The sequence below is a fragment of the Electrophorus electricus genome, chromosome 23 (genome assembly GCF_041902795.1).
Source record: "Electrophorus electricus isolate QZ-2024a chromosome 23, ASM4190279v1, whole genome shotgun sequence".
NCBI classification, from domain to species: Eukaryota; Metazoa; Chordata; class Actinopteri; order Gymnotiformes; family Gymnotidae; genus Electrophorus; species Electrophorus electricus.
The window spans coordinates 2289139-2315166 of NC_137519.1; the positions used below are offsets into that span (position 1 = coordinate 2289139).

Here is a 26028-nt window from a genome sequence, read left to right on the forward strand (position 1 = left end):
ACCATTCCCTCATTTCATTTGAACTAAATATGAGCCAAAATATAGTAACCTTGCCTCACTCCTACATCAGATGCACATTAGACATTGCATCTAAGATTTACTGCAAATCTCCCAGACTTATCATTTGTGACTGGGATACCCTCAAACTCCATGGAACTTGATCAAATGTCTGAATGTTTAGAATCAGTATTTTGCTGCACACTCAATGATATTGCTACACAAAATAGGAACAAAAAATTAGCTCCTTAGTATACTGATCACAGTCACAATTTAAAATGGAACACTCGAAAGATAGATTGTAAATGGTGCCAAAACTTGTAGTTTTCCAGCTTGCATGGAAGGAGAGCCTTCTCAGGTATAGAAAAACCTTTATTACCACTCAAAAATCTTATCTCTCGACCCTTATAGAAAATAACAAAAGTAATCCCAGATTTCTATTTAGTACAATTACACATCTAACGGAATAAAACTGACACCAATTCTCAGATTACAAGATCACATAGTAGTAATGAGTTCATCAATTTTTTCAATGAGAAATTTAAGCACATTACAGATAACATTCAGAGTATTAATGTGACATTAGGCAACTACTTAGACATGAAAACAACCAAGACAAAAAAAACTCTAAAATCATTGATTCTTATCCAGCCTGAACTTACAGTACACCTCTGATCTCCCATGTCAGCTGTCAATCTGCAGGCCCATCTCAAACCTTTTCATTTATGTAGCTCACCAGCTAAACTCAAACCTGCATCAGAACCAAATACATGAAGTTTTCAGTCAGGGTTTACGCCTTATAATAGTACAGAAACAGCACTGATTAAAGTAATTAATGACCTGTTGTTGACCTCTGAACAGCGTTATGTCTCTTTGCTTGTATTGCTTGATCTGAGTGCAGCATTTGACACCACTGATCACAACATTTTGCTAGATAAACTAGAAAATGTTCTTGGGATTAAAAGAGAACATAAATGGAGACTTTTCAGCATACAGCAAGGTTAGCTATGGTGTCCCACAAGGATCAGTTCAAGGGCCTCTGTTTTTTTATTTATATATGCCACCTATAGGTGATATTATATGTAAACACTGTTCTCGTTATGCTGATGATGCTCTTTTGTCTCAGTCAAACCAAAGGACACATATCAGTTTAGTATTACTGAGGAATGTGTAAAGGATGTCGGACACTGGATGTTGAGCAACTTTCTCTCACTTAATCCTGACAAAACAGAAGTGCTTCTTTTAGACCCAGAGACACCTAGGACCTCACTCTCTAATTACTTGATGAGCCTCAATGGTCTCCCAGTCACATTTTCTTTAACAGTTAAAAATCTTGGATTGATTATGGATCCCAGTCTCTTGTTTGAAACTCATGTAAAAAATATTGATAGGACTACCTTTCTTCACATAATGCCGAAAAGCTAGTGTATGCATTTATCACTTCAAGATTGGACTACTACCATTATGTGCCTAAACAAGCTCCATCTAGATCAAAATGCAATAGCCAGAGTTACTGGCTTAGCTACATTACATTGACTCCCAGTAAAATTTCGTATTGATTATAAGATACTTCTAATGACTTACAAAGCACTGAATGGTTTTGCCCTCATACCTGTATTTTCCTTTGGCTCTATTCTTTTAGCTGTGATGCCACATCCATCTTTGCACATTATTGTTCCATAATTTACACACGTTAATACCCGGATATGCCTAATAACACATTCTCTATATGTCGAGGTACACGTACTCCTGATGTCATGTTGTTACTGAGCATTAACCCGTCTCAGCTGCCACCATGATGCCCCTGATGTCCCCTGTTGTAGCCCACCACACCTCCACCCCAGCCAACTACGTCTCCTTCTCCTTGACAGGCCTTCTCATGGAAGATGGGTTTTGCATACATGCACACCATCGAAACTAGACTACGACTTCAAGAAAACATTAATTGCTTATTACTTTATCCTCTCTCATTTCTTATTCTATTCTTTATTATTCATATTCTTACGACCCTTGGTGGGTCTTTTTTTTTTTTTTGTCTGTTTCTATGTATTTTGTCGCAGGTTGTCTTGTTGTCCACGTTTACATCACCTTTTGGTGGTGTTGGTTGCTGGTTTCTGTGGATTTTGCTGGTTTTCATCTGTTATGACTTCTGGGTTTGATTTGAAACAGTTCTTCCCCACACTGGAAAAGTTTGATGAGTGTCGGAAGGATGATTTGTTGCTGATAGCGGATTTCTTCAATGTAGGGTGGCCAGGGTAACGCCAATTTGTAACAAAGCTTAACCTATTAAAGGGATATTGGCAAGTTCTGTTAATGGCGAGAGCCTCTGAAATCACTGCTTTTGCTACCCCTGATGCATTCCTACAATATCAGATCATACCTTTTGGTTTAAAAAATGCTCCAGCGATGTTTCAACATCTTATGAACAGAGTATTAGCTGGCATTGAAGGGTGAGATGCCTATTGAGACGATTTTATTGTGTATTCGGATACATGGAAAAATCACATACACGCCCTTCATGAGGTATTCCTCCGGTTCCAAGAATCCACATTAACCCTAATTCTGGCTAAATGTGAATTTGGCCATGCTACGGTGTCTTATTTGGAGAAACATGTGGGTTGTGGTGTTGCACGTCCTCTGGATGCAAAGGTGCAGGCCATACTGGCTTTTTCTGCCCCTACAACCAGAAGAGAATTATGGCGTATTCTTGACGTGATGGGATACTACAGGAGTTTCTGTCATAATTTCTCAGATGTGGTACATCCTCTTACAAGCCTTCTGTGTAAGTCTAAGCCTTTTGTTTGGTCTTCAATCTGTCAGGCAGTGTTTGATGCCGTAAAACGGCTGCTGTGTTCGTCACCTGTCCTTTCTGCCCCTAACTTTGCGAAGCGACTTAAATTGGATGTCGATGCAAGTGGAGCGGTGTTAGTACAGGAGGATGCTGTTGGCATAGATCATCCTGTATCTTATTTCTCTGCAAAATGTAATCGACATCAACTACATTATAGCAAAATAGAGAAAGAAGCTCTCACCCTGTTGCTAGCCATTCAGCATTTTGAGGTTTACATCAGTTCTAGTGTTCTACCTGTGACTGTGTATACTGACCACAACCCTCTCGTGTTTTTGCATCATATGTCCAACTCCAATTGTAGGCTCATGTGCTGGTCTTTAATTTGCCCAAATTTTAACCTTAATATTGTACACAAAAGGGGAAAAGTAGATGTAGTGGCAGATGGGTTGTCATGGTCTGGAAACCCTTTGATTACTCTTATGGCTGGGGGTGTTACCACCCTTGGTGGGTCATTTTTTTTGTCTATTTCTATGTATTTTGTTGCAGGCTGTCTTGTTGTCCGCATTTCCATTGCCGCACCAGGTGCTGACGATTGACGGTGATTGCAACATGTGGCCTGATTGGTTATTCTGCCTTACCACACCTCACATATAGCCATTCGAGGAGAAGAGCCAGGAGCCCTACCTTTGCATACTTGGCATTGTGTCTATTCTTTTTGGGTTGTGATTATGTGAGGGTTTCGTGTTTAGTTTGGTTATGTATGTACAGAGTATGTTGGTCATAGAGATGTAGGGAGATGACGCCATTTATTTTGGGCACTTTATTCTCTGTTTTGGTTTAGGGAATTAGGGCACTTTTTTGTTGATCCTTTATGTTTATTCTTTTTCTTGTTAGGCAAGTTATTTGATCTGTTTTCATTCCAGACCTGTTTGTTGGTTGTTTTGACATTGTCATCTACCAACATACACCACTCTACGAATAAAGACCAATTGTACTTTATCTCCTTTTTTCTGTTATGGTCCGGAGCCTAGACCGGGTCATGACAATATTGTTACTAGTGTAGTGACTGTTGTTGGCCAGAGGAGGATTGCCCCCCTTTGAATCTTGGTTCCTCTCAAGGTTTCCTCCTCATGCTCTAGGGAGATTTTCATTACCACTGTCACCCTTGGCTTGCTCACTGGAGGCTTGGACTTGGACATGTGTAAAGCCGCTTTGTAAAAAGCACTATATGAATAAATTTAAATTTGACATTATATATATATATAAATATACACACACACACACACACATTTTACATTGCAGCATGCATGTTTAGTCTTTGGAATCTATAGGCTACAATAAATGGGGAAAAAAAACAAAAAAAAAGATGTAATTTCAACTTCTAAATCATTGCTACACTAGGCAACAACTTTTTTTAAAAACTTTTTTTGTCCCACATACTAAAATAGGTAGACCTTATAGTACTTTTATGCTGAAATCAAATCTGTTCTTATAGTCTTTCTGTAAGAAAGTGACACAGCAATGACATTTTATTACACTTAAAATATGTACAAACGTACTTCTAAAAAAATACAGTTGGCTTCAGACACATCCCTGTTCAGTGTCCAGAAAAAGACCACACAATCCACCTTCGTTGTTACTGCCTTTACATACCACAATGATATGTGAGTATACTGGGACAAAAAAAAATCTGTGCCCGATAGATTAATTCGGAGGGGCTGTTTTCGCAAGGGGCAAAATCTTTTGTTAACCAGTCTAATCAAAGCAAACGTGCCAAGCTGCTACGCGTGTATAGTCTGACGTGTGTTACGGCCCACTAGGCGCTATGACGTGTTTTAGGGAGTCCCATACCATTTAACCGGATTTCTGCTTCTGCGCTGCACAATGTCCAGCTTTTTAGCTGGGGAACTGAATTTGAGTTCTAAAGTGTTCGAGCCTTTCCTGATAAAATCACGTCTGTGTATCTTGGATCTGCAAGAAAGGCTACTGACGAATGCTCGCTATGGTGATGTTTTTTGCGTAGTCTACTTTTTGATTTATCGAACATCGACTACTAGTCTGGGAAAGCAAAACCACGAAAAACACCCAGAATCCTGCTGGAAGATAAAGTCTTTTTTTTTTTTTTTCCCTGGCGAGTTTCATAACTTGCCGACTGCGGGTGTGTTTCTGTGTTTCAAGCTTTACTTTAAGTTCAAAGTCCCATACCTTTCCTCGTAGATCATACATTTCGTTGAACTCCAGGGGTCTAAAAAGCAAGGCTGTTTTCTGCTCGATCAAGTATAACCCTTTAGATATGGTTCTCTTCATGATGCAGTTTAGACGAATAGCATAGACAAATAACTGGAGGACTAGACCAACTTTTTATTCATTTTGATTTTTAGTGGAGAATCCGGATTACGACAGTTAAACAACAGTGACAGAAGACTAGCCATCATGGAACCGCCGACATCGCCAAAGATTCAAAAAGTTATACATGTCACCTACCTCATCGTGGCTATAGACATAACCTCGCTCTTCCTGCAGCTTTCAGTAACACCGGTAGGTCACGACTTATATATTTGGTGATCACTTCGCTTGTTACTCTTACTGTAAAGGTGTATCTAATGGGGTGCCATAAATTTACTGTCTTTATTGTCGACTCTACCGTAGTTTGTGTCTTGGTTTAAGGGTCGTGTTGGACTCCTATTTGTGATAGCTAAGGAACACAATTAATCACTTTTGTAAGCCACACTGGATAAGAGTATCTGCTAAATACTCTAAATGTAAATGTGTCAACCTCTATGAGCCTCTTTCATGAGTAACGTCTACTCTTAACGCAATGTCCATGCAAACAACTAGGATTATAGTAAGCACAACAAATATAACTGATCAAGGACCTCTGTCCATTATGAGCCATTCAGTGAGGGACTACACCTTGGTTACTACAAATTTTCTGTACCTCACTACAGTTTTGAATATCTCTCTGTCTGTCTGTCTCTCGCTGTCACGCTCTTGCTCGTATATACTTGGACTAGGACATTTGTAAAGCTGCTTTGTGACAACAACTGGTGTAAAAAATGCTATATAAATAAATTCGCCTTGACATATATATAAACAGAACATTTCAGATGTTTGCTTGCACAACTGATGAAGGACCTCTGTCTGAAACATTCTGTTTCTCTGGAAACTGTATACATTTCTACAATTTTGAATATCTCTACATCGCTTACTACAGCACACTGCAGTTACTCACTTGATATATATAAAATCTCCACTCGCCCTCCCGGAGGTCTTTTTCCTTCAAGCTCTGATTCTGGGAGCTTGAGGGGCTGCATAGTATCTTGGCTGTTCCCAGGACTGCACTCTTCTGGATGGAGATCTCAGATGGCGTTCCTGGGATCTGCTGGAGCCGTTCTCCCAGCTTGGGGTCACAGCCACTAGTGCTCTGATTACTATAGGAACCACAGTTGCCTTCACCCTCCATATCTTTTCTAGTTCTTCATTCAGCCCTTGGTATTTCTCAAGCTTTTAGTGTTCCTTGTTCTTGATGTTGCCATCACTTGGGATTACAAATCTATCACTACAGCCCTCTTCTAATATTTATTCTCCACTACATCTGGTTGGTTAGCCATTACCATGTTGTCGGTCTGTATCTGGAATTCCCACAGGATCTTCCCTCACTCATTTTTTACCACCTTTGGGGGAGTATACCACTTGGACCTTGGAACTTCCATCCCATACTCAGCCTGTTTCTGTATGATACCAGCCACTTGGTTATTTTGTTCCAGTTATTTGCTTGTGTGTGTGTGTGTATGTATGCGTGCAAGCATGCAGGATGCAATGTTTAATATACATCTTCTTGGGTACTTGGGACTGTGGCAAACAGCAAAAATATTGGCTCTAAGGTGATATAAAAAAACTCCCACTGTTGTGGTGAGAAATATGTAAATCATATTTGAAGAACCCTTACACTTGAATAACACTTAGGAATAAAGTGTAAACTGATATTGTGAAACCTTGTGTTAGAAATTTGAATCAGGAGACTTGGTAATCTTCATATTTTCTGTTTGTGTGTGTATCTTCAGATCAGTTTTTTTCGGAGACTTAAGTGGGAGTGGGGGTGGGGGTGGGTGGGTGGGGGGGGTTGGGAGGGTGATGGATAGGGAATGAGTGTGTGAGGCCTCAGATGCCTCAGCTCAGAGAATGTTCTCACCCTCTGACCTTGGTGCCTGCTTTCACAGAGCCATAACGTGCCGTAGCATAGAAAACAGGAACATTCACAAGTATTGCACTTAACAAATCTGTCAAACATAATATAAAACAGCATATATATATATATATATATATATATATATATATATATATATATAAATTTATTTATTTTTATGTGAGAATTTCTCCGTGGATGGCTGCTTATTAGACCTGTCCTTCCAGACACAATATAAATCTGTTTGGAGTAATGAGGTCAAATATACTGTCCATAGGCAGTGAAGGAACATTACAGTCATCCTTTCCTGGGATACACCATTCATTAATTTCAGGTTATGACAACTAGGGATATTAATTAATCAAGCTGCAGGAGCATGTGAAATTAAGCATGTCACGGTTAGAGATTGGGTATGCAGACCAAGAAATTCCATTATGAATATTTACGAGCTGTGGGACACATTACAGATTGACTACCAAAAATATGTGCTCAGGTAACAGACAAAAGATGAGCAAAAATAATGCCTCCTAAATCAACAAATGACATTCTGGGAATTGTACTTCCTCCCTCACTAATTCTTACTCCTTTGCCTACAAGGTGTGATACTGAGTCTGCTGACCACGTTTGCACCTGAATTCTGAATCTACTCTCATACTTGATTTTTGCAAAACCCCTTCATGTCTTACAAAGAATGATGGGTCTACCTGAGCTGTGGAAAGGTTTTTCCCTTTGAAACTATTAGCTTACTCAAAGGTAGCTTAGATGTTGCTTTGGTGTCAGAATTGGTACAAAGTGCCATGTACACACAATACCAACAGCCAAGAGTTGATACTTTGTATAGTTTATGGAGCTTGGCTTGAACATGTTGACAATGTATGCTCTTCTAAGAATGCAGTCCCATAGAGTAGAACAGTACAGCAAGTGTACATATGATGTTTCACATGATTTTGTCTTGTCCTTGTTGGTTATCAGGAGTTCAGCTTGTCGATCTTGTATTCTCATCTCACACGCACCAGGCTGCATCATAATGAGAGAGAGAGAATGAGAGTGATTGATTTGCACAGGGAACTCTTCATCATTGAGTTTGTCTGGGCTGGTATAGCTGCACACAATGTGTTGAAATTTTCACCTGCAGGTGTGGCCTCCATAGCCTAAAAACATAGGTCTTTCCTGAGGCTCTGTGTTTCTTCACTACCTGCCCTGTGAAGGTAGGGTCCTGCACTAGCATTTTAACTGTGTGCGAGGCAGAGCCATTTGCTTCTATCCAACATGAAAACTATTCAGCCACCACCAGGACATCTTGTTTTTCCTCATACTTTGGTAGTGTATTGTAGCCTAAATTTAAAGAGATAACAGGCCACTGCTCTCTCAGCAGGAGTCCGTATCTGAGTGTTACACTGACCTTGTGAAATGTAACACAATTTTGAACAATTGATTTTGCTTGCACCCTAAATTTAGGACTTAACCAAGAGTGTGAAAACTTTGATCAATGTATCCACCCCTGTGTGAACTACAAAATGAATGAGTGGTCAAGTAGGGAAATGGCAATATAGGTGCTACTAGCTTTCCCCCCTTTGGTTCAGATACCTCTTGGATCAACTTTTGCACCGGAGTCAGTCCATGTACAAGTTTCCCTGATTTGAGAACTGGACTGTAGCTCATGTATAGAGGAAATGCCAGGTTTGCTACGCTCTTTCAGTGAGACGCAGTCAGTGGAAAGCTTGAAATACTTTCCCGACACATCAGTGAGCAGCTGCTTTGTGTCTCACTTGAATCACTGTTATTGTGCTTTGATTTTTATAGTGGCTAGTTCACCATGTAGTTTAACTGTTTCCAAATCCATGTTTTTAACCAGGATTCCTGCAACTGCCAAGAAGTCACTGTGATGCCACAGGTGTCCAAAACCACACGCAACCCCAGTTGCAAACGGAGTGTTTGTGTAAATGGCGACCCTTTGGACTAGTCCACAGTAACATCGGAAAATTGGAGAGCATGCCTGTTTTTAATGTTATAACCACTAAAGACTTTTGGGCTCCATCCAATTCAGAAAAATTATGTGCAGTTAAATTATTAAAAGCAATTTGAAGCTATCAACAAAAGTTTTATTACAATTAATTTTAAGAAAAATTAAATTTGTCCAAAACATAATTTTGTATTTCTTTGTTTTGCCACTGTGGTTTGCAGTTCAGTTTTGATTGCACTGGTTAACAAATATTTTGTCCCATACAAAATATCTATTTCTCATGTATTTTTGTACGCTGAATCCAAGTATGTTTTCAGAATGTCTGTCATGCAGATGTTTGTTGTTGTTGTTCCAGTATACTTGCATATGTATAGTAAGGAAAAAGCCCCAAAGAATGGAGAGCCTCTCTGTGTCGGCAGACTATTGCTGGATACCAAAGTTATTCACAAAGTGAGGCCCATTCTCAGTCATCAATTTTGTCAGTAGTGAGACTGTCTAGCTCTCAATCTTTTTCTTCCTTGTCTATGCATGAGATCAATTAAGACAGGACCTATTGTTTGGGAGCACTAGATTCCTAGGATAGATTATCCAAGGTGTTGCCATTTCAAAGTTAGTGGGTGCAATTGTACTTGCACAACAAAATTATTTAGCCTTAGAATTATCAGAGTATTCTGAGTCAGAGTTGGCATATATAATAGCCACGTCTGGATCCAGTCATTTGGGATGAAGCATTCTCCTCCTCAGTGTTACGTTATTGCCGTGGAGGCAGGGGTTGTTGCCTTAGCTTGGACTTAAGGTGGTTCCTGTCTCATTTGGAGTAATTTAATGGCCTCTGAGCATTTTGAAGCAGATGTTTTATGCTTTTTACACTATTAGTCTACCTTTTAATTCTTCCTGTTAAGAGTATTTGGACTCCCAATACCGCTAAATAACAAGTAGGCATTCTTCAGAGTCGTGCTTGATGGTACACCCCAATGCCTTTTTATACTCTTCTAGGGTCATGCCCTATAAGTGGGAAAACCTTTAGAGCAAAAATACTGAGATCTTTAGTTCATGCTTCCCAACCTCATCTATTATCTCTGAATTGTAACTCTACTTAGGCACCTTTGTTCCACAGTTCTTAATGTTTATTTATTTGCATGCGTACAGCTTTTTCTTCAGCTCAGTTTTTCAGCATGAGGGTGGTAGTCAGTCTAAGTACACAGGAGAGAGGTCAGACTTAAGTAGATGGAGAGAGAGCGAGAAGGGGGGATGGATAGATCGGGGGCAAAAATTTTCTCTCAACTGAAGCTTCCCTGACATTGCTGCATGCTTTCAGAGCATGTGTGCATACATATTGCACCAAGGCACCTTCAAGAATTAGAGAAGCACTTACTAAGCTTGGGTATGAATCTTTCTAAAGTAATTATATAAATCAGAATCTGTAACAATCAAAATCCAGACATGCAATGCTCTGCTCACAAAAACTGGCATTAGTTGACAGAACAGTTCAGAGACCTCAACAAGTCAATTCCATGTTAACTTTTCATTGAACAAAATTCCTTGAAATAATTTTAGGTCCTAGTCAAACAAACTGAATCAGCTTGAGTAAGAACACTGGCATTACCCACACTCTCAGCAAGAACACAAATGTCTGTTAAGGACACTGCATAATTTGCATAATTCTCTGATAAAGTATCTCCTGTATCAATCAGAAATGAAACATCTTGTTCCCCTATTAGAGGAACAGAGATGCTTTTGACACATTTGCTGATGGCATGATGGGCAGAAGCGGCAGGGCAAACTAGTTTAACAGTCAGTTCAGTGGCCTATTTTTGCGATAGAAGGGACACTCAGAATCTAACTTTGCAGGATGCCTTTCTGTTATTGACTGGTTGCTGCATGATGCTTGTGTGCCAGCTGTCTATCAGTGTAGCAGCAATATTTGGAGAAACAAATTGCAATTCATCATTTAACTCAAGCTCATGCTTGAGATCTGACCATCTAGCATTTCTCCAGTTCAGCACTGTAGTAACCAGACCGTGATTTTAACCAAGCAGATGAGAGATATACAGGAGAGGCATCTGAATTCCTCCACGTGTCACCCTTCCGGTGGTCGGTCATAGTTTTAATTGGGTGTAATTTGGGAATAAGCCATAGATGGACAAAGTCAATTTTATTTATATATATATAATAAAATCACTCAGTATTTACAAGTGGAAACTTGGTAGTTATGCAGAGAACAAGACAAATTTATCTTCAACCAATGACAGGATGGGATGGTACCCTTATAGATTCAACTAAAGGAATAGATTACTAGATAACGGGTAGAGAGTAGTACCTAATAAATCCGTAACTCCTTGTATGTGTGCAATATTTATGTGTTCGAAGTGTTCAGATAACCTGACCTATTTTGGATTATGAACTTGGGAAAAGTATTGTGAAATCATTTGTAAGGTCTGTAAAAACAGGTAAACTAAAAACAATTTAAAAAACAGCAGCAAAATAAAAAATATTAAAAAAAAATGTAGTTGTTATCTAGAATTGCTGATATTGTATTACTTGAATTAAATCAATACAATTACATTTTTAAATATTACTCATTTAAGTACAACATACAACATCAAGACCTAAAGGGTTTTTAAATTATTATTATGGATTACTGTCAACAAATGTTACCAACATTTTGAGTGTCGCAAACCGAGTTGAATCAAAATTACAGTTAAAGTATATTTTCACAGATTTGAGATATAGTGTGGTAGCTGGTAGGCCTAAATGGATACAATTCGACTTGGACATCTGTAAAGAAGCTTTGTGATGATGGCTGTTGTAAAAAGTGCTATATAAATAAATTTGACTTTGACAATTACTAGCAGTAGGGTAACAAACCAGAACATAGTTTCAGATATGCTATCTGCAGAATGCTAATAGCATAAAACCTATGATACCCTAGGGTTTTTTAGCCACTTATTTAATTGGATGCTACAAATCTAAATAAAACAATATTTACCTATCATTTACAGCAACTTCAATTTAAGATAATCTTAGGAAAAATCAATATGTAATCATAGATTTCTCTGCAACCCATTTCTCATACACAAACTTTTTCAACTTTTCAACTTTTGCACTCACTGACTTCATCTCAAAGTTACATCCAAATGTTGTATTTGGGTTTGTTGTGAGTTTTAAAGGCAATGGTATGCTGTAGATTTTAAGATGGACAAGAATTCAACCAAAAGCTTGAAGTGTTTATTAGAGAAACATGAAAATGTTCAGATGAAAGCTCTACAATATTTTTAAAAAGTGCAATCCTCAAAATGTTTGCTGTATGCTGACTGACACTAGACAGCCCTGGAGTCCTGTGTCTCTGCATGAGTTTGTATTAACCTCATCTGAAAATAGGAAGGCATACCCAGGCATATAACAGCAGTGAGTTAAAATGGAATTTCATAGTATAGCATAGTATAGACTTTGTGTCTATCTGCTGCATCTGTAATGAATTGTTAGTTGCCAGTTGGCTTAGAAAATAAGAGAAAGCCAGTAGTTAACAGGACAGAAATACAATCAAGAAACATTAAACATAATCATAAAAAAAATAAACCTTTTATTATTCTGACTGGCTCTGTCTGCCACCAGAGGGAGGCAGTGAGCTACCACTCAGTAATTCGTGACAGCCTACATAAGGCTGCTTCCAGGTTGCTGCTGTCTGTGCCTAAAGTTGGTAATCTTGTGTAACATCTTGTTGATGCTGATTACTAAATAGCCATTTACTTCTCTTAAATCTCTCTCCGCACAGACAGTTTTGATATTTTTTAAACAAATAAATAACCCCACACTAAATTAACACACAACTGTACACTTTAGTTCTTTCGCTCTTTAGCCAGACTTTATTGGCCTCTCATTCGTTCTTCTGTTCTTAGCCTCACTATGAGCCTTTACCCAGAGTCCTACTTTCTCTTGTCCTGGGTTAAATAACACTAAAATGTTAAACTGGTAATTCTGCTCTTACCTTTCCAGGAAATATGAGACACAGCCAGGTGGGTTTGAACAATCTAAAATGAATTAACCCTAAAAAAAAAAAAAAAAAGGTTCTGGCAATTGTACAAAGCAGAACGCTATTTTAAAGAAGTATTAACATATTTTGGTTCAGTTCTTTTAGTTTAGTGAGTTCTAGTTCAGTAGAAATACAATAAAAGCACATCAGTATCTCATACCTGTTTATTCTAGCGTTATTCTTGTGGTGTATGGGTATAAAGACTGTTGAAGCACAACAGGAATGAATGCATTAAATACTGATCTTTAAATGGAGCCTTAGAGACTTTTTCCCTGCCATTTTCAGCTATATAATGTCAAAAGTACAGTTGAACTCAGTGGTAGGTTGGTTGTTATTCACTCAGTGAACTGTAGTTTTATTATTGTTTGCATGGACAACTACAGGCCAGTTGGTATGATAAAACATTTCCATTAGAAACTGGCATTAATTATTATTAGACCATCATAATCCAATTTGTTTGATATTTGATTTCCAAGCAGTTAATGCATTCTCTCTTTGTGCAGTATCTCGCAAAAAAGATGGGATTTGACACACTCTGGTTTGGATACCTGCAGACAACTGTGGGCGTGATGCAGCTCCTGGGTGGCCCTGTGTTTGGCAGGTGAGAAGCATAGGTGTTGTTCTGGTTAAAAAGGCAAAGTTGAACATTTTGGAAAAAAGAAAAGCATATTTTTTATGCATATGAAAGACACAAAAATAAACAACAAAAAAACCCCCAGAAATTACAATGCTTTTTTGATAGATGAAGTGGGTATATGAAACGGCAACAAGGAACATTTTCTGGAATCATCTTAGATGCTTTGTCACTGATGTGCAGGTCCAGTCCAGTGTTCACATCATCTCTTCTGCAACATGCAGATAAAACAAAGATTAGTAGTTAGATTTGTAAAGATGAACAAGAGATGAACAGTCCATAATCAGTATACATATGCCATTGATCAGCATGCAGCTCTGGCAGGTCTATGTATAGCAGCATAACTAAAAGGGAGGGTCAGAGGGTGACCACAGTCCTCGGGGCTCTGAGACTTGGCACTGCATTCACATCATCAGTCACAAATCGGAGTGATCAAATGTTGTTGGGCAACAGCGTCAACACCTCGGGTTACCAAAAAATTATGACTGGGTGCCCCAGGTCACAGAAGACATTTTTGTGCAGGAAGCTAACCAACAGCTTAATAAAAAAGTACATCTTTAACCTAGATTTAAAAATTGGGAGTGTTTGAATCCTGAATTAAAACTTGATTGCAGTTTAATAACTGGCTTTATGGGAAAAAGCTGTTCACCCGGTACAATACATTTTTTTTCCCCCTAATGTCTTCAATCTGTACATGTTTCCTTAGGTTTGCAGATATATTTGGAGCACGTGCCGCTCTCTCTCTGTCCTGCTTTGCATCAATGGTTTCTTTTCTGCTCTTAGCAGCAGCAGACAGCACCATATTACTCTTTCTGCACAAACTACCGGCTGTTTTCATGCATGTCCTCCCAGGTAACACACACACTTGTATGTACATGCAGCCAATCAGACACATTTTGATGTTGAAAACTGTGTGTGTGTGTGTGTGTGTGTGTGTGTGTGTGTGTGTGTGTGTGTGTGTGTGTGTGTGTGAGAACAGGATCACAGATGGTTGTGGCAGACCTGTCTGAAAGTGGAAAACGGGCAGAGGCCCTGGCAAAGCTTGGTCTGTGTTTTGGAATTGGCATGATTGCTGGCTCATCACTGGGAGGCACCCTCAGCACACACTATGGGTATTTTCACATGTGTGCACACACACACTTTTTTTGTTTGTTATATATTTATTTAACCAGAGTATATTCACATGTAAATAGCATACTCTGATTTCTTAGAATGAATTTAGGCCATAATCTTTTTTTAATATAATAAAGAGAAGTAGATTTCAGCTCAGTAATCGGATTTCTCAGTGCATGTATCTACATGCTCTGTGTATCCTGCTATGTTTTCACACATGGGCAGGGCAGTCTAAGAATTCCAAAAGATATCAAAGTTGTACCAGAAAATGCATAATTTCGAACAATTGCCAAAATAAACGCACAAAGTGCCCCCCCCCCCCCGAAAAAAAACAAAAAACAAAGAAGCCTAAGAAGGACAGCAGTCCACACATGAAACAATAAAAATGTAAGTCCATATTTGCCAGTAAAATGACTCCATGTCATATGCACATCATATGCTACTTCACTGAGTTTTCTCAATCAAATTCCTGTCAAATTACTGTCAGGCTCACGCAGACTCTGATTTCTCTGACTCCTGAAGTACATGTAAGCATGTTAATTAGGTTACTGACAAAAATCCTATTTATTTATTTATTTATTGTCATTATCTGATTATTGAGTGCATGTAAACATACTTTGTATTACAGATCCAGGTGTGATCAGCCCAAAAGTGGACATGGCTCAAGCTAGTATATAGTTATTTTGACCCAAGATTTGGCATACATGTATTACTTTAATAGCACTTTATATATAAAAAATAATAAGTGGGACAAAAAGCAGCATTAGGTTCTAATGGAATACAGTATATATTTAGAATACAAATATGAAGTCCACAGTATGTTTGGAAATATTCAGTAAGGATTCTCCTAAAGATTTATGATGCAATTTATGATGATGATTTCATAATACAATTATCATATTCCAATACAATTACGCCAAACATTTAGAAAAATCCTTACAGAATACATCACTGTCAATTAACACCCTCACTTCTAATTTGGTAATTCCTGTAATAAGTAATTTTGGCTAGAGTTTAGCATAAACTAGCATGCTGGATATAAAATTGGTCGGCTTGCTGACATAATTGAGAAAATAGGATTTCAAATGGCAGTAGTAGATGCCGCTGAACTAGATATCTAATGGCTGTTATGACTTGGCTTCCTCTTACCCTTCATTTTTTTTAATGTTAATGCTAGGAAATATGACCGCGTTTAATATCCAAGCTACCAGTCAAACATTAAACAAGATGCATCTTATCTGTGATAACATGGTAAACCCAGTTATGGTGGTTTATTTAAAATATGCCAAATCAGTAGGCTTGATTTCTAAAATTGGTAAATGATGAAACAACAACTTTACATGTGCCTATTCAAAATGTATTATATTAAATGTATATTCTTTATGTAGGGAAGCTTACGTAAATTTCATAAACAGGGCAATTCAAGGTGTTTTGCAAATGAAGTATAAAACACAAAATGATGAACCTTAAAAATTAAATTAAAAATAAAACAATCTGAAAGATAATCAAATAATCTTGCATCAGCACATGCAAAACTAGATTACACTATAATTTAAAAGTACAGTTAAAGTGAAGAGAAAGCAGTCTTGATGCTCACTTAGATACTGAAAAATAGAATTGTTTTTAACCTGGATTTAACAATAATTATATTTGGTGAACATTTACCTACCTGCACAATCCCTCTTCAACCTCCTGATTTTAGTTACATTTACATTTGCACTTAGAGAAGTGTTTTGTCATTTACTCAAAGAAGTTCAGAACAGTAGGTTAGCGTTCAGAGTACACGTGAGCTTCTATCCCCCTGCCTACATGTAACGGCAAGTCACATTGGTGTGTGTAGTCGTTTGTTTATGTCCTTGTGCTCACGTTGGATGGTAGATGTGGGGAAATTTGGGTTTGTATTAAATGGTGTGGTACCGATTAACACAGTGTCTTTAAATATCATCAAACTTTCCTGTGAAATGGGACCATAAATGTGTCTTAGTATGATGTAGTGGGCTTTTTTTTTTCTTTGTTTGTTTTGAATTTGTGTGTGTGTGTGTGTGTGTGTGTGTGTGAGAGAGAGAGAGAGAGAGAGAGAGCGAGAGAGAGAACTAGCTTTTATCTGCCATAAACTGATAATGTACTCTTACTCCATAACTGAGTTTAAATGCTTAAGGCGGGTATGTCCAGTGTCTGGTCCTGGAGGGCGGAGTGTAATTTATTACTCTACTGAGACACATATACTATACCTGGCAATGGACTAATGAGCTGAATTAGGTGTCTTTTAAGCATTTGTCAATTACCACAGTGATTTTTGTCGTGGTTTGACACCACATTGCTACATTAACATTACATGTTATTTAATTAATGTTGCACTGTGGGGTCAAAGCGTTTTTGTTATTATGCCAAGTTTAATTTAATTAGGCATAGAATAAATTCTGAAAATCAGCAAAATATTTCCTCAGCAAAATGTTTTTGTTTCATTAAGTAGGCATATGTAATTCAAATTAATACAGATGTAATTCAGTCAAAGAGTAAAATAAGGTGAAAGTCAACAAGATAACATTTCCTTTCAGCTGCCACTGGCTGGAGAGTGAGTGAGTGAGTGAGTGAGTGAGTGAGGACTCCCATGATGCCATGCCATGTTTTTGTTGTGTGCTTTATTTCAGTTGGCTTGTCTTAAGTTTGTTTAATTGTGTGTAGAGATCCACCCTCTCTGTGATGTGGTTTTTCTGCACATTTCTTGGTTTTGCTGTGCTTGTTGTGCTGCCACAAATGAACCTTTTTTGGAGCCGTGATGTCAACTGACACTCTTTTTCACGCTGATGCTACAGTGGTTTCAGAAGTGGGATAAAGCCACGGAGTCTGAAGTGATCGAGTGATGCATCAACAAACTCACAGGCAGGTAGAAGCCCAGAGGAGAACTGGGTAACAAGCAGTACGCCTGCTCTCGGCCTGATGGTTGCAGCCAGCCAAGAACAGATGGCTGGAGAAGATGGCAAAAAGGCTTGTGCACCAGAGCCCAGCAGCAGAGCCCAGCCAGTGCCTAGCGTGGGAGGTGTGACTAGTATCTATCTAACACTATAACAGTGAAGGCAGACGGGTGCGATACTCCGCACAGTTCCGAATGGCTGCCCAGCATCCCTCACTGCGATGCAGTTGTGTCTGGAACTGGAGAGGAAAGCACTTCAGGATCTGCCACCTGAGCAGCATGATGACCTTGCATCATTGACTCAGGCTGGACTAGCCATCTGACTTCTGAACTTTCCCAATGGACCGGACTTCTTTTTTTTTTTTTTCTTACTGGCCCATTAAACAGGTAAATCAATCCACTGGTGGAGTCATGTCTTTAACCCCCCAAGCTGGTAGCAGTTCATTAAATAGCTAGGAAAAAAAGTCAGAATAAGAATAAAAATGGATAGGACAAAACACAATGGAGGCACAGAGATGCAAAAAAGACCATTAGACAGATGTTGCCAAATGTGTCAAAATAACTGGCATGTTTGCTGCAGGACATTGTTCAGCACCCATGCTTGATGAAGAGATGGAGCAAGATGAGGGCAAGAATGGAGGGAGTGTAGAACATGGGGTAAGCAGAAGCTAACATTGATGAGCAAGGAAACCTGCTCAATGTTATGAGAGGTGCTGGTGATGATTGGCCTCGAGCTATGCTGGAGTCCAGAAACCCATTAAGACACCTTAATAAAATTGTGCAAAAAAGTACTAGTGATGAACAAACTAGCTTGTGATTGCAAAGTTATGTTGATAACATTACAATAAAACAAATTCTGCATGTGTTCAGTTTGGTTAGCTTGTTACTTTTATGACTGCATTTGTAGTTTGCTAGCTAGCTCATCATAATATCAACATTACCATGTAGTCAGGTCACAGAGGTTAGCTAACAAACTGCGCTCTGGGTCAGACAATTAGTAAACATTTCTTACCAGCTAGCAAGATAGATCTTTCCTATTGTACCTGGAGAGCTAAGAAATCTATTTTAATGTGCCTCTGATATGTTTTCTGCTTCGTCATGTGCTCTCTGCAAACACCTGATTGCTGGGGAACAGGAACATTCCAACTGAAGTCCATCACTGCTGGCTCCCATTAGAGGGAGATGGGGGCTTGTGATCGTAGTAGAGGGTCTGAGCTGTGTTTACGAGTTGTGGCTCATGGGTACACAGGACGCATGGATATTTGGCTTTGGTTTCCTCGTGGTGGGTGTGTGTGACTGTGCTCACACTTGGGGGCATAAATGCTGAACGTAAATAGGAGACAAATTAAGTGCGTGACGAGGGGCAGGGCAGAGGCAGGGTTGGTCTCCATGGCAACATCACCCATGTTTTCATGGGTAAAGCTTCCACTTCTGGAGGAACTCGGCATGCAGCATTGGAGCTGGTTTACTGTGTTGAGAACACACGAGCAGCACCCTCGTCAGCTCTGATGACACTGTGGATAACCGAGAATGTGGAAGGGATGGAGAGTAGCAGTGACAGGTGAGCGGAGCGCAGTGGCTGTTGTCACCCCATACCAGCTCCATGAGCGAGAACTCGGGGTGCCCACTCCTGAGATGGACTGGAGCCAGCCAGGGTGGCGGGTTGACCAGGCTGTCAGCTGAGCGACATGCACCCGCAAGCTCCAGGTACCGTGTGGAGGCTGTGTGGGTCAGCAGGAAGGCTGATCATTGAGCGTGTGATGCTTGGGATCCACCGCTGGATGGAGAGCGAGCGTGAGCAGGGAGAGCAACAGCGGGGACTCCCATGATGCTGTACCCCATCCCACTTCCTGTAATTTAGTTAAATTTAATGTTTAAAATATGGTGGTTTTATTAGTTTAGTTGTTTTGTGCTACTGGTGTTGTGTTGTCTTCTTGCATTAGTTTAATTTGTCTCAAGATCGCCCCAATCATTGTGATTTTCAGTTAGAAACCCTCCGTATGTTTGTTTACTCTAGTGCTTAATGGTTTTGCATCTTGGCTGTATTTATTGTGCTGATGCAAGCAAAGCATTGATGTGGAGCCATGACTTCCAACTCTTCTTTCTGTGAGCCGATGCTACAGGATGATAGTTTTAGATTTAGTTGAAAAGCATAATGGCCTACCTGTCTATTTTAGCTCAGCATTCAAGTGAATTACAAAAAAAACAACTTTTATCAGTCATTGGTTAAAATCAGGCTTATTGTAATGAGTTTCTTTTTGGGTCCCTTCAATTTAAGCAGTTCGGGTTTTCATTTATTCAATTTGGGTGAGACCACAAGGATGTCTGGTTTAAAATGTGGGTTGTTTGTTTGTTTTCTAGGGAGAAGTTTACAGCATGTGTGGCTGCTGGTGGTAGTTTGGTCAGTCTACTGCTGGTGCTGAAATTCATTCCTAAGCACACCAAAAAACACGCCACAAAGCAGAGCAATGGTAGGATACATGCATACATTTATATTAAAATGGGTCTTTGGAGTTATGGTAGTGCTAGAGAATAATTTTATAGGTGCTGAATTACTAATGTTGGTAATATTTAAATGTTGACTTGCTAATTTCATGCACATTTCAGATGCCATCCTATCTCCAGTTTTTGTGAAAAACCATAAATTTAAAATCAGTTTTCCTCATTTTAAGTAGATTATATTATATCTAATCTCCTGAGAAATATGTCGTTTGGCTATTTTGACTTGGAATTAAAACATGGTCTGTGTTTTTGCATATTACTGTGTTTTAAAGAAATAGTATAAGCAATTAGAAAAATATTCAGGAATATTGAGCAACCAGCTCTGTTGTGATAACATTCAAAACTATTATTTATTTTCAGAATATTCATTTCTGTGATAATTAAGTGTAATAGAAATATGTACAGCCAGTTGATCGTTATTGTGGAATAAATCCCCCCATGATCAAGCAGTACTGTTTTTTTTTCCCCTAACTAAACATGATTCTAGCCATTATAATGTGTGTGTGTGTCTGTAGGAGGTGGAGCTGGCTCTGTGTTTAACTTAAAGGAGATCATCAGGTTAATGAAGTTTCCAGGTGTTGCAAAGACTTTCACTGTAAAGATCATCTCAGGACTTCCATCAGGTGAGTCACATATTCACCCTGACAAAAAAAAAAGTCATTCAAATAATAACATGATAAATGTTTTAAAGAATGTTCACTAGCATGTGGGACAAATAGTAGTGACGAGAGGTGCAGGCGCTGGTATAGGCATAAAAGCGTAGTCCCTGTGGTGTATTAAAGGAGACATGGAACGTTTCTTCAATTTAGACCAGTTTCCTGTGTAGTGTTGGAGTAACATAAAAAATTTGCTTAATCCAGGATAATTTAGATTTTTTTATACTGTCTCCATTAAAAGGAAAATGTTGGGGGTTTTTGGTTGATTTTGTATGATAAAATATATTTGGGCTACTTTTTCCAATGTAAATAAAAGCAATTTTGAAGCAAAGTTATTATCCTAACCACTTCCTACTCACTTCCATGCAGCTAGTCACTTCCTAGGATCTAAAATCCATACTGGCCTTCCCAACAAATAAGGTTGTACTCAGTCATACTGGCACTGTTACTGGATACTCGGTGCCACCAGTTCTATTTGCATTTTACCTACTATGTCATCAAGCATTCCCCAATACAGCATATCCATACTGGCCTCCCAGGTGACTAAGACCATACCAGCCTCACCATTGTTAAAGCATTACACCGTGAGACCTCTGGGGGGGTTTTTTTGCCACCAATGTCCAATCTTGCATTTCAACCAATATATGAATATTTATAGCCTGCAACCACTCTCCAATACACTGTCCTTCAGGCACAGCCTAACTGCTCTATTCATATCATTACTGAGCGACACTTATCAAAGAAACAAGCTAGAGAGCTAAGCACCTTATTTTCTCCATGTATATGGTCCCTGTGAAAATCTAAGCTTACATGCTGACACAGGATGCTTCAGTGTCCCAACACCTGCCAATAATTTACAACCATGATCTTCACCAGTGCACTGTTCAAGGTTTTGTGGAGTCAGAAGGACATGATGATGAGTTGCTCCAAGCAAAAAATGTAATGTAATTTACATCCATTGGTCTTGCCAGGAGATTTCTCAAAATTTTCCCAACAAAGCTATTGTCCCTGTGAAGGTGCTGCTATACACCGTCCATCACATTCATGAATAAAACACACAATCATTCACCTTCTCTCTGGAGTCTTTAATTGTACTTTGCATTTGCCTATCCACATCTCTGTGCCCTAGTGTGCTCCTAGCTAGCTGCACCACCAATCAAGGGTCCCACTTTCTCCCTGCTTTTGTGACTGCTGCAGCCACTTTTATCACTGTGTCCTTAGATCCTAACAAAATCATCTCGCTGCTTACCTAAAACCAAATTCCACAAGCAGGGATATATATTGGATAAGTGATGGGTAACGAACATTTGAACCAGTGTTTTAAAATGTTTAGAAGAATATTAGAAATAATTCTAATAATAATAGTTTTAAAAGAAAATATATGATGGCTTTGATTATAGGCACAAAACTCATTTTTAGCAGATCGCTAGGAAAGAGAAGAAAATGTACTGAAGCTTCTTTTTGTGGTAGAAAACATGCTAGTTGTTTTTTGTACCTGTTTGGTGGGCGGAGCTTAACTAGTGGCAGGAAGGCACAGCTAGCATAGCAGTATCAGGTGTTGGACTATAGGAATAAGGATCATCCGGACATCATCTGGAGTTAATTTAAAGGTTTGCCTGCAATAAACCGTTTGTCATACACCAATAGTTGCCAACCAGTTGATTGTGATCGATCCTACCACATGACATAACTTTGCATTCTGTATAGATCTCACTAATCTGTTACAGATGACTGGTCAGATGATTGCTATTTTTCTCATTATTGTTTTTTCTCTGTATGTATGGATTCCTCCAGTTTGTCTCTTTAAATAACAAATCATGAAGCTGTCAATTAGGCTTGTGTCCACTCACCAGTTGCATTTAATAACATATGTACTGGCATGCAGGATTTGATGGACAGAACAGAGTTTTAAAATTTTCTTTTTTTAAAGTAATTCACCAAGTGTCTTTGTTTATTAAATGGCTCAATACTAAAAATCTAAATATGTTTTGCAGGTATTTTTCAGGTCATGTTCTTCATTATTGCTATAAACGTTTTCCAGTTACAGCCAAAGCAAAATGGTTACCTGATGGCCTACTTCGGTTTAGTGCAAATGGTACATACATCCACAAGCACACATACAAATAAATACATGCAGTGATGTAGGCTGTCCAGATTATCTTCCTACCTTATTAAAACGTGTGCTCTTTTTAGCACTCATATGGTATGCCTTCATGTGTGTGTGTGCTTCTCTTAGGTGATTCAGGGTGCTGTTATTGGACGACTGACGGCCAGATATTCAGAGTACTCTTTGCTCCGTGTCACAGTAGGTCTCAGCAGCTTTGTGGGACTTGCACAGGTACACACACCAAACAGAAGGAATCATACAAATGAGAACACATTGTGATCACTTTAACCATGTTTAATGTAAAGGAGCAGTGTAATGTGGAGCGAATTGGAGACGAATGCAAACGCTGAGAGGAGCGATATTGAGGGCAAATCCAAAATCAGGGTCATAATCATGGTCCAGTGTCAGAGAGCCAACATGGAGTGATCTGGGAAAGATGATGATAAAGTAAATATGAAAACTACAAACCAAAAAACTGGAAGAAGCATGCAGAAAACAGGCTATGTGCAAAATTACAGTCAGCGTGAAGTCACAGAGGCTAGAACAACAGCTACGTAAAGAGAACACAACAGAGCCATTACATTTACGGCATTTAGCAAACGCTCTTATCCAGGGCGACTTACAAAAGTGCTTTGTCATTTACTCATAGAATATATCCTAATACAGTAGGTTAGAATCAACATACCAATGAACTCGAATACTCAAGAATACAGGGATGAATGCTGATACCTAGAAGTACAAAATACATAAGGTCTATCTTAAACAGTAAACAATGATAAGTGCTATAAACAATAAGTGCTAGAGTTTGTTAAACAACATAAACAATACCCTACAATAAGTATTAATTTAGTCAGTCAATATCTGAGCAGTGTCAGTTGTCCTTTAAATATTCTGCAAATAGATGGGTTTTCAGTCTGCGTTTGAAGACTGCAAGGGACTGTGCTGTCCGGACAGCAAGTGGGAGTTCATTCCACCATCTTGGAGCCAGGACAGAAAATGGTCTCTGCTTGTCGTCCATGAGACCTGAAGGAAGCCATGGATTAACAGTGACCAGTGACAAGACTGAACAAACGCAGGATATAAATACATGTACTAATGAGAGTTAACAAGACACAGATGATATAAATGAAAGGCAGGCAATATGAATATCTATCAGCATTATGCAGCAGGACCATCAGGCTGCCAAAGGCACAGGGAATTCCTAACTTAACTTTGATGTTTCTAAAGATTCACATATAAACAGGCAGTGGTTGCCGCTTACTTTTCATGGGGTACCGGTCCGGTGGAATTTGTCTGGCCTTGAAACGCTACGTGTCTGCGCAAGACACCCTGGGTCAAAGCCATGAGCGGAATCAGCATCCAGAGCATTGTGCAATTCACAACCCAGCTGGGATGTGGAAACGAGTGGCATTTGAGAAGATATCTAGCCAATCTGTTAAAATCAGTTTTGTTTGAGAACTGAAATATATGGAAATGTGTGTGAGAATGTTTTGGTGTCACACAATTATAACAATCATTTCTTTTTTGTCATCAGTATATTTATATATACTACTACTACTACTATTACTACTACTACAGCTAACTACTTTTACTAATATTTGTAATAATTCTACTTTCCCAGGCCCTAACCACCAATGTGTTCCAATTCTGTTTTGTTGCTGTGCCAATGATGTTCTGTACCAGTGTGTTCAATGTTATCACAGACAGTATCCTAACAAAGAGTGTCCCAGCATCTGACACAGGTAATAAAATATTATTTTATTCATAACTTAGACATGCTAAGTATAACTTTACAAACGGGTCACTTTCTACATATGGTAACTGTGTGTGTGTTTTTGTGTGCCCATGCACATCTGTGCTATTCATGCTTGTGATTTGTGTGTGTGTGTGTGTGTGTGTGTGTGTGTGTGTGTGTGTGTGTGTAGGTGCCATGCTGGGTTTGTGCGCATCTGTGCAGTCTTTCATGCGCACGGTTGGGCCAACCATTGGGGGTTTCCTCTACGAGACATATGGCGTGGCATCATTTGGATATACTCAGTTCAGTGTCAACATCATTGTCTTTAGTCTGCTGCTTATATCCCACACCAAGAGAAACCTATAGTCATTAATGGATATATTACAAAATATACATGCTTTCGCATTAAATTACTTTCACATTATACACCATATTATAGATACTGCCAGGATCAATAATTTGTGTTTAGTTATAACTCCTTTATAATTCAGTTATAACGCTAACCCTAGCATTTATAGTCATTCCCATTTATCACATAGCTATTTAAGTAGTATTTAGGCAGTAAATTTGAATCTTTCTATTTAATGGTTTGATATGGTTTGGCTTTGACTGACTAATTATGCTAATCATATGAGGCAGTGTGATACATTTTCATATATGTAATACAGTTAACATTTGTTACACTACAGTGTTTTTGTTTTTTTGTTTTTTATAAACAATTTCTTCAATCTTTATGTAGTCATGGTCTTAGAGCTGTAATTTCAATCTTCCATAAAAGGTTCCTCTTCCATAAACATAAGAAATTGTGCAGAATCAGCACTACTGGGGGGGGGGGGGGAAGCCTGAAAGATTGCTGAGCAGTGGCACATATTAGTTTATTATACAATGCATCATTTTATACATGTAGTAAACAGGGTAAACCCAAAATGTCTGACAGGGAAGCAAGATGTACTGTTCATGGCAAAATGAATATAGACACCAATCCTAATTACTGAGTTCAGTTGCTTTAGCCTCACCCATCACTATCAGGTCCATAAAATCAAGCGCATAGCACTGCAATCTCCATAGACAAATGCTGGAGGGCCAGGTTGATGGTACTTCCTGAGTCCAACAGGGTCATAATATTGTGCCTTTCTAAGTCTGACCTGCCTGTAAACAGCCATAGACGGAGGTTACGCTACTTACAACTCGCGATCTGCGATACATTAGAAGGTGTATACAGTGAATATATATTTAACACACTGATCCTAATTAAAATTTGTTTAGTTGTAGATCTGCTCTGAACTCCGTTTCAACCCCCACACCCAATGTTCATTCTGCATCATTCCCACATATTTTAGTACTTTTAATCATTTTTGTAAAGCATTCGTGTACAGTAAATAAATACAAAAATGGCA

General features: G+C 38.8%; 1 protein-coding gene across 2 annotated transcripts; it reads left to right on the forward strand.

Moving 5' to 3' along the window:
* The first annotated feature begins 4636 nt into the window (after nucleotides 1-4636).
* Nucleotides 4637-25336, forward strand: slc67a1 (solute carrier family 67 member 1). Of its 2 annotated transcripts, XM_027010493.3 has the most exons (11): nucleotides 4637-4946; nucleotides 5170-5326; nucleotides 13474-13571; nucleotides 14311-14456; nucleotides 14584-14716; nucleotides 19993-20102; nucleotides 20649-20756; nucleotides 22784-22884; nucleotides 23026-23127; nucleotides 24518-24638; nucleotides 24822-25336. In XM_027010493.3, the coding sequence occupies exons 2-11, from the start codon at nucleotides 5222-5224 to the stop codon at nucleotides 24995-24997; spliced, it is 1200 nt and encodes a 399-aa protein (XP_026866294.1). In that variant the 5' UTR covers nucleotides 4637-4946; nucleotides 5170-5221; the 3' UTR covers nucleotides 24998-25336. The 2 variants fall into 2 exon arrangements, with proteins under 2 accessions (XP_026866294.1, XP_035376843.1); XM_035520950.2 differs by lacking the exon at nucleotides 4637-4946 and having other exon boundaries at nucleotides 4957-5326.
* The last annotated feature ends 692 nt before the right edge of the window (nucleotides 25337-26028 follow it).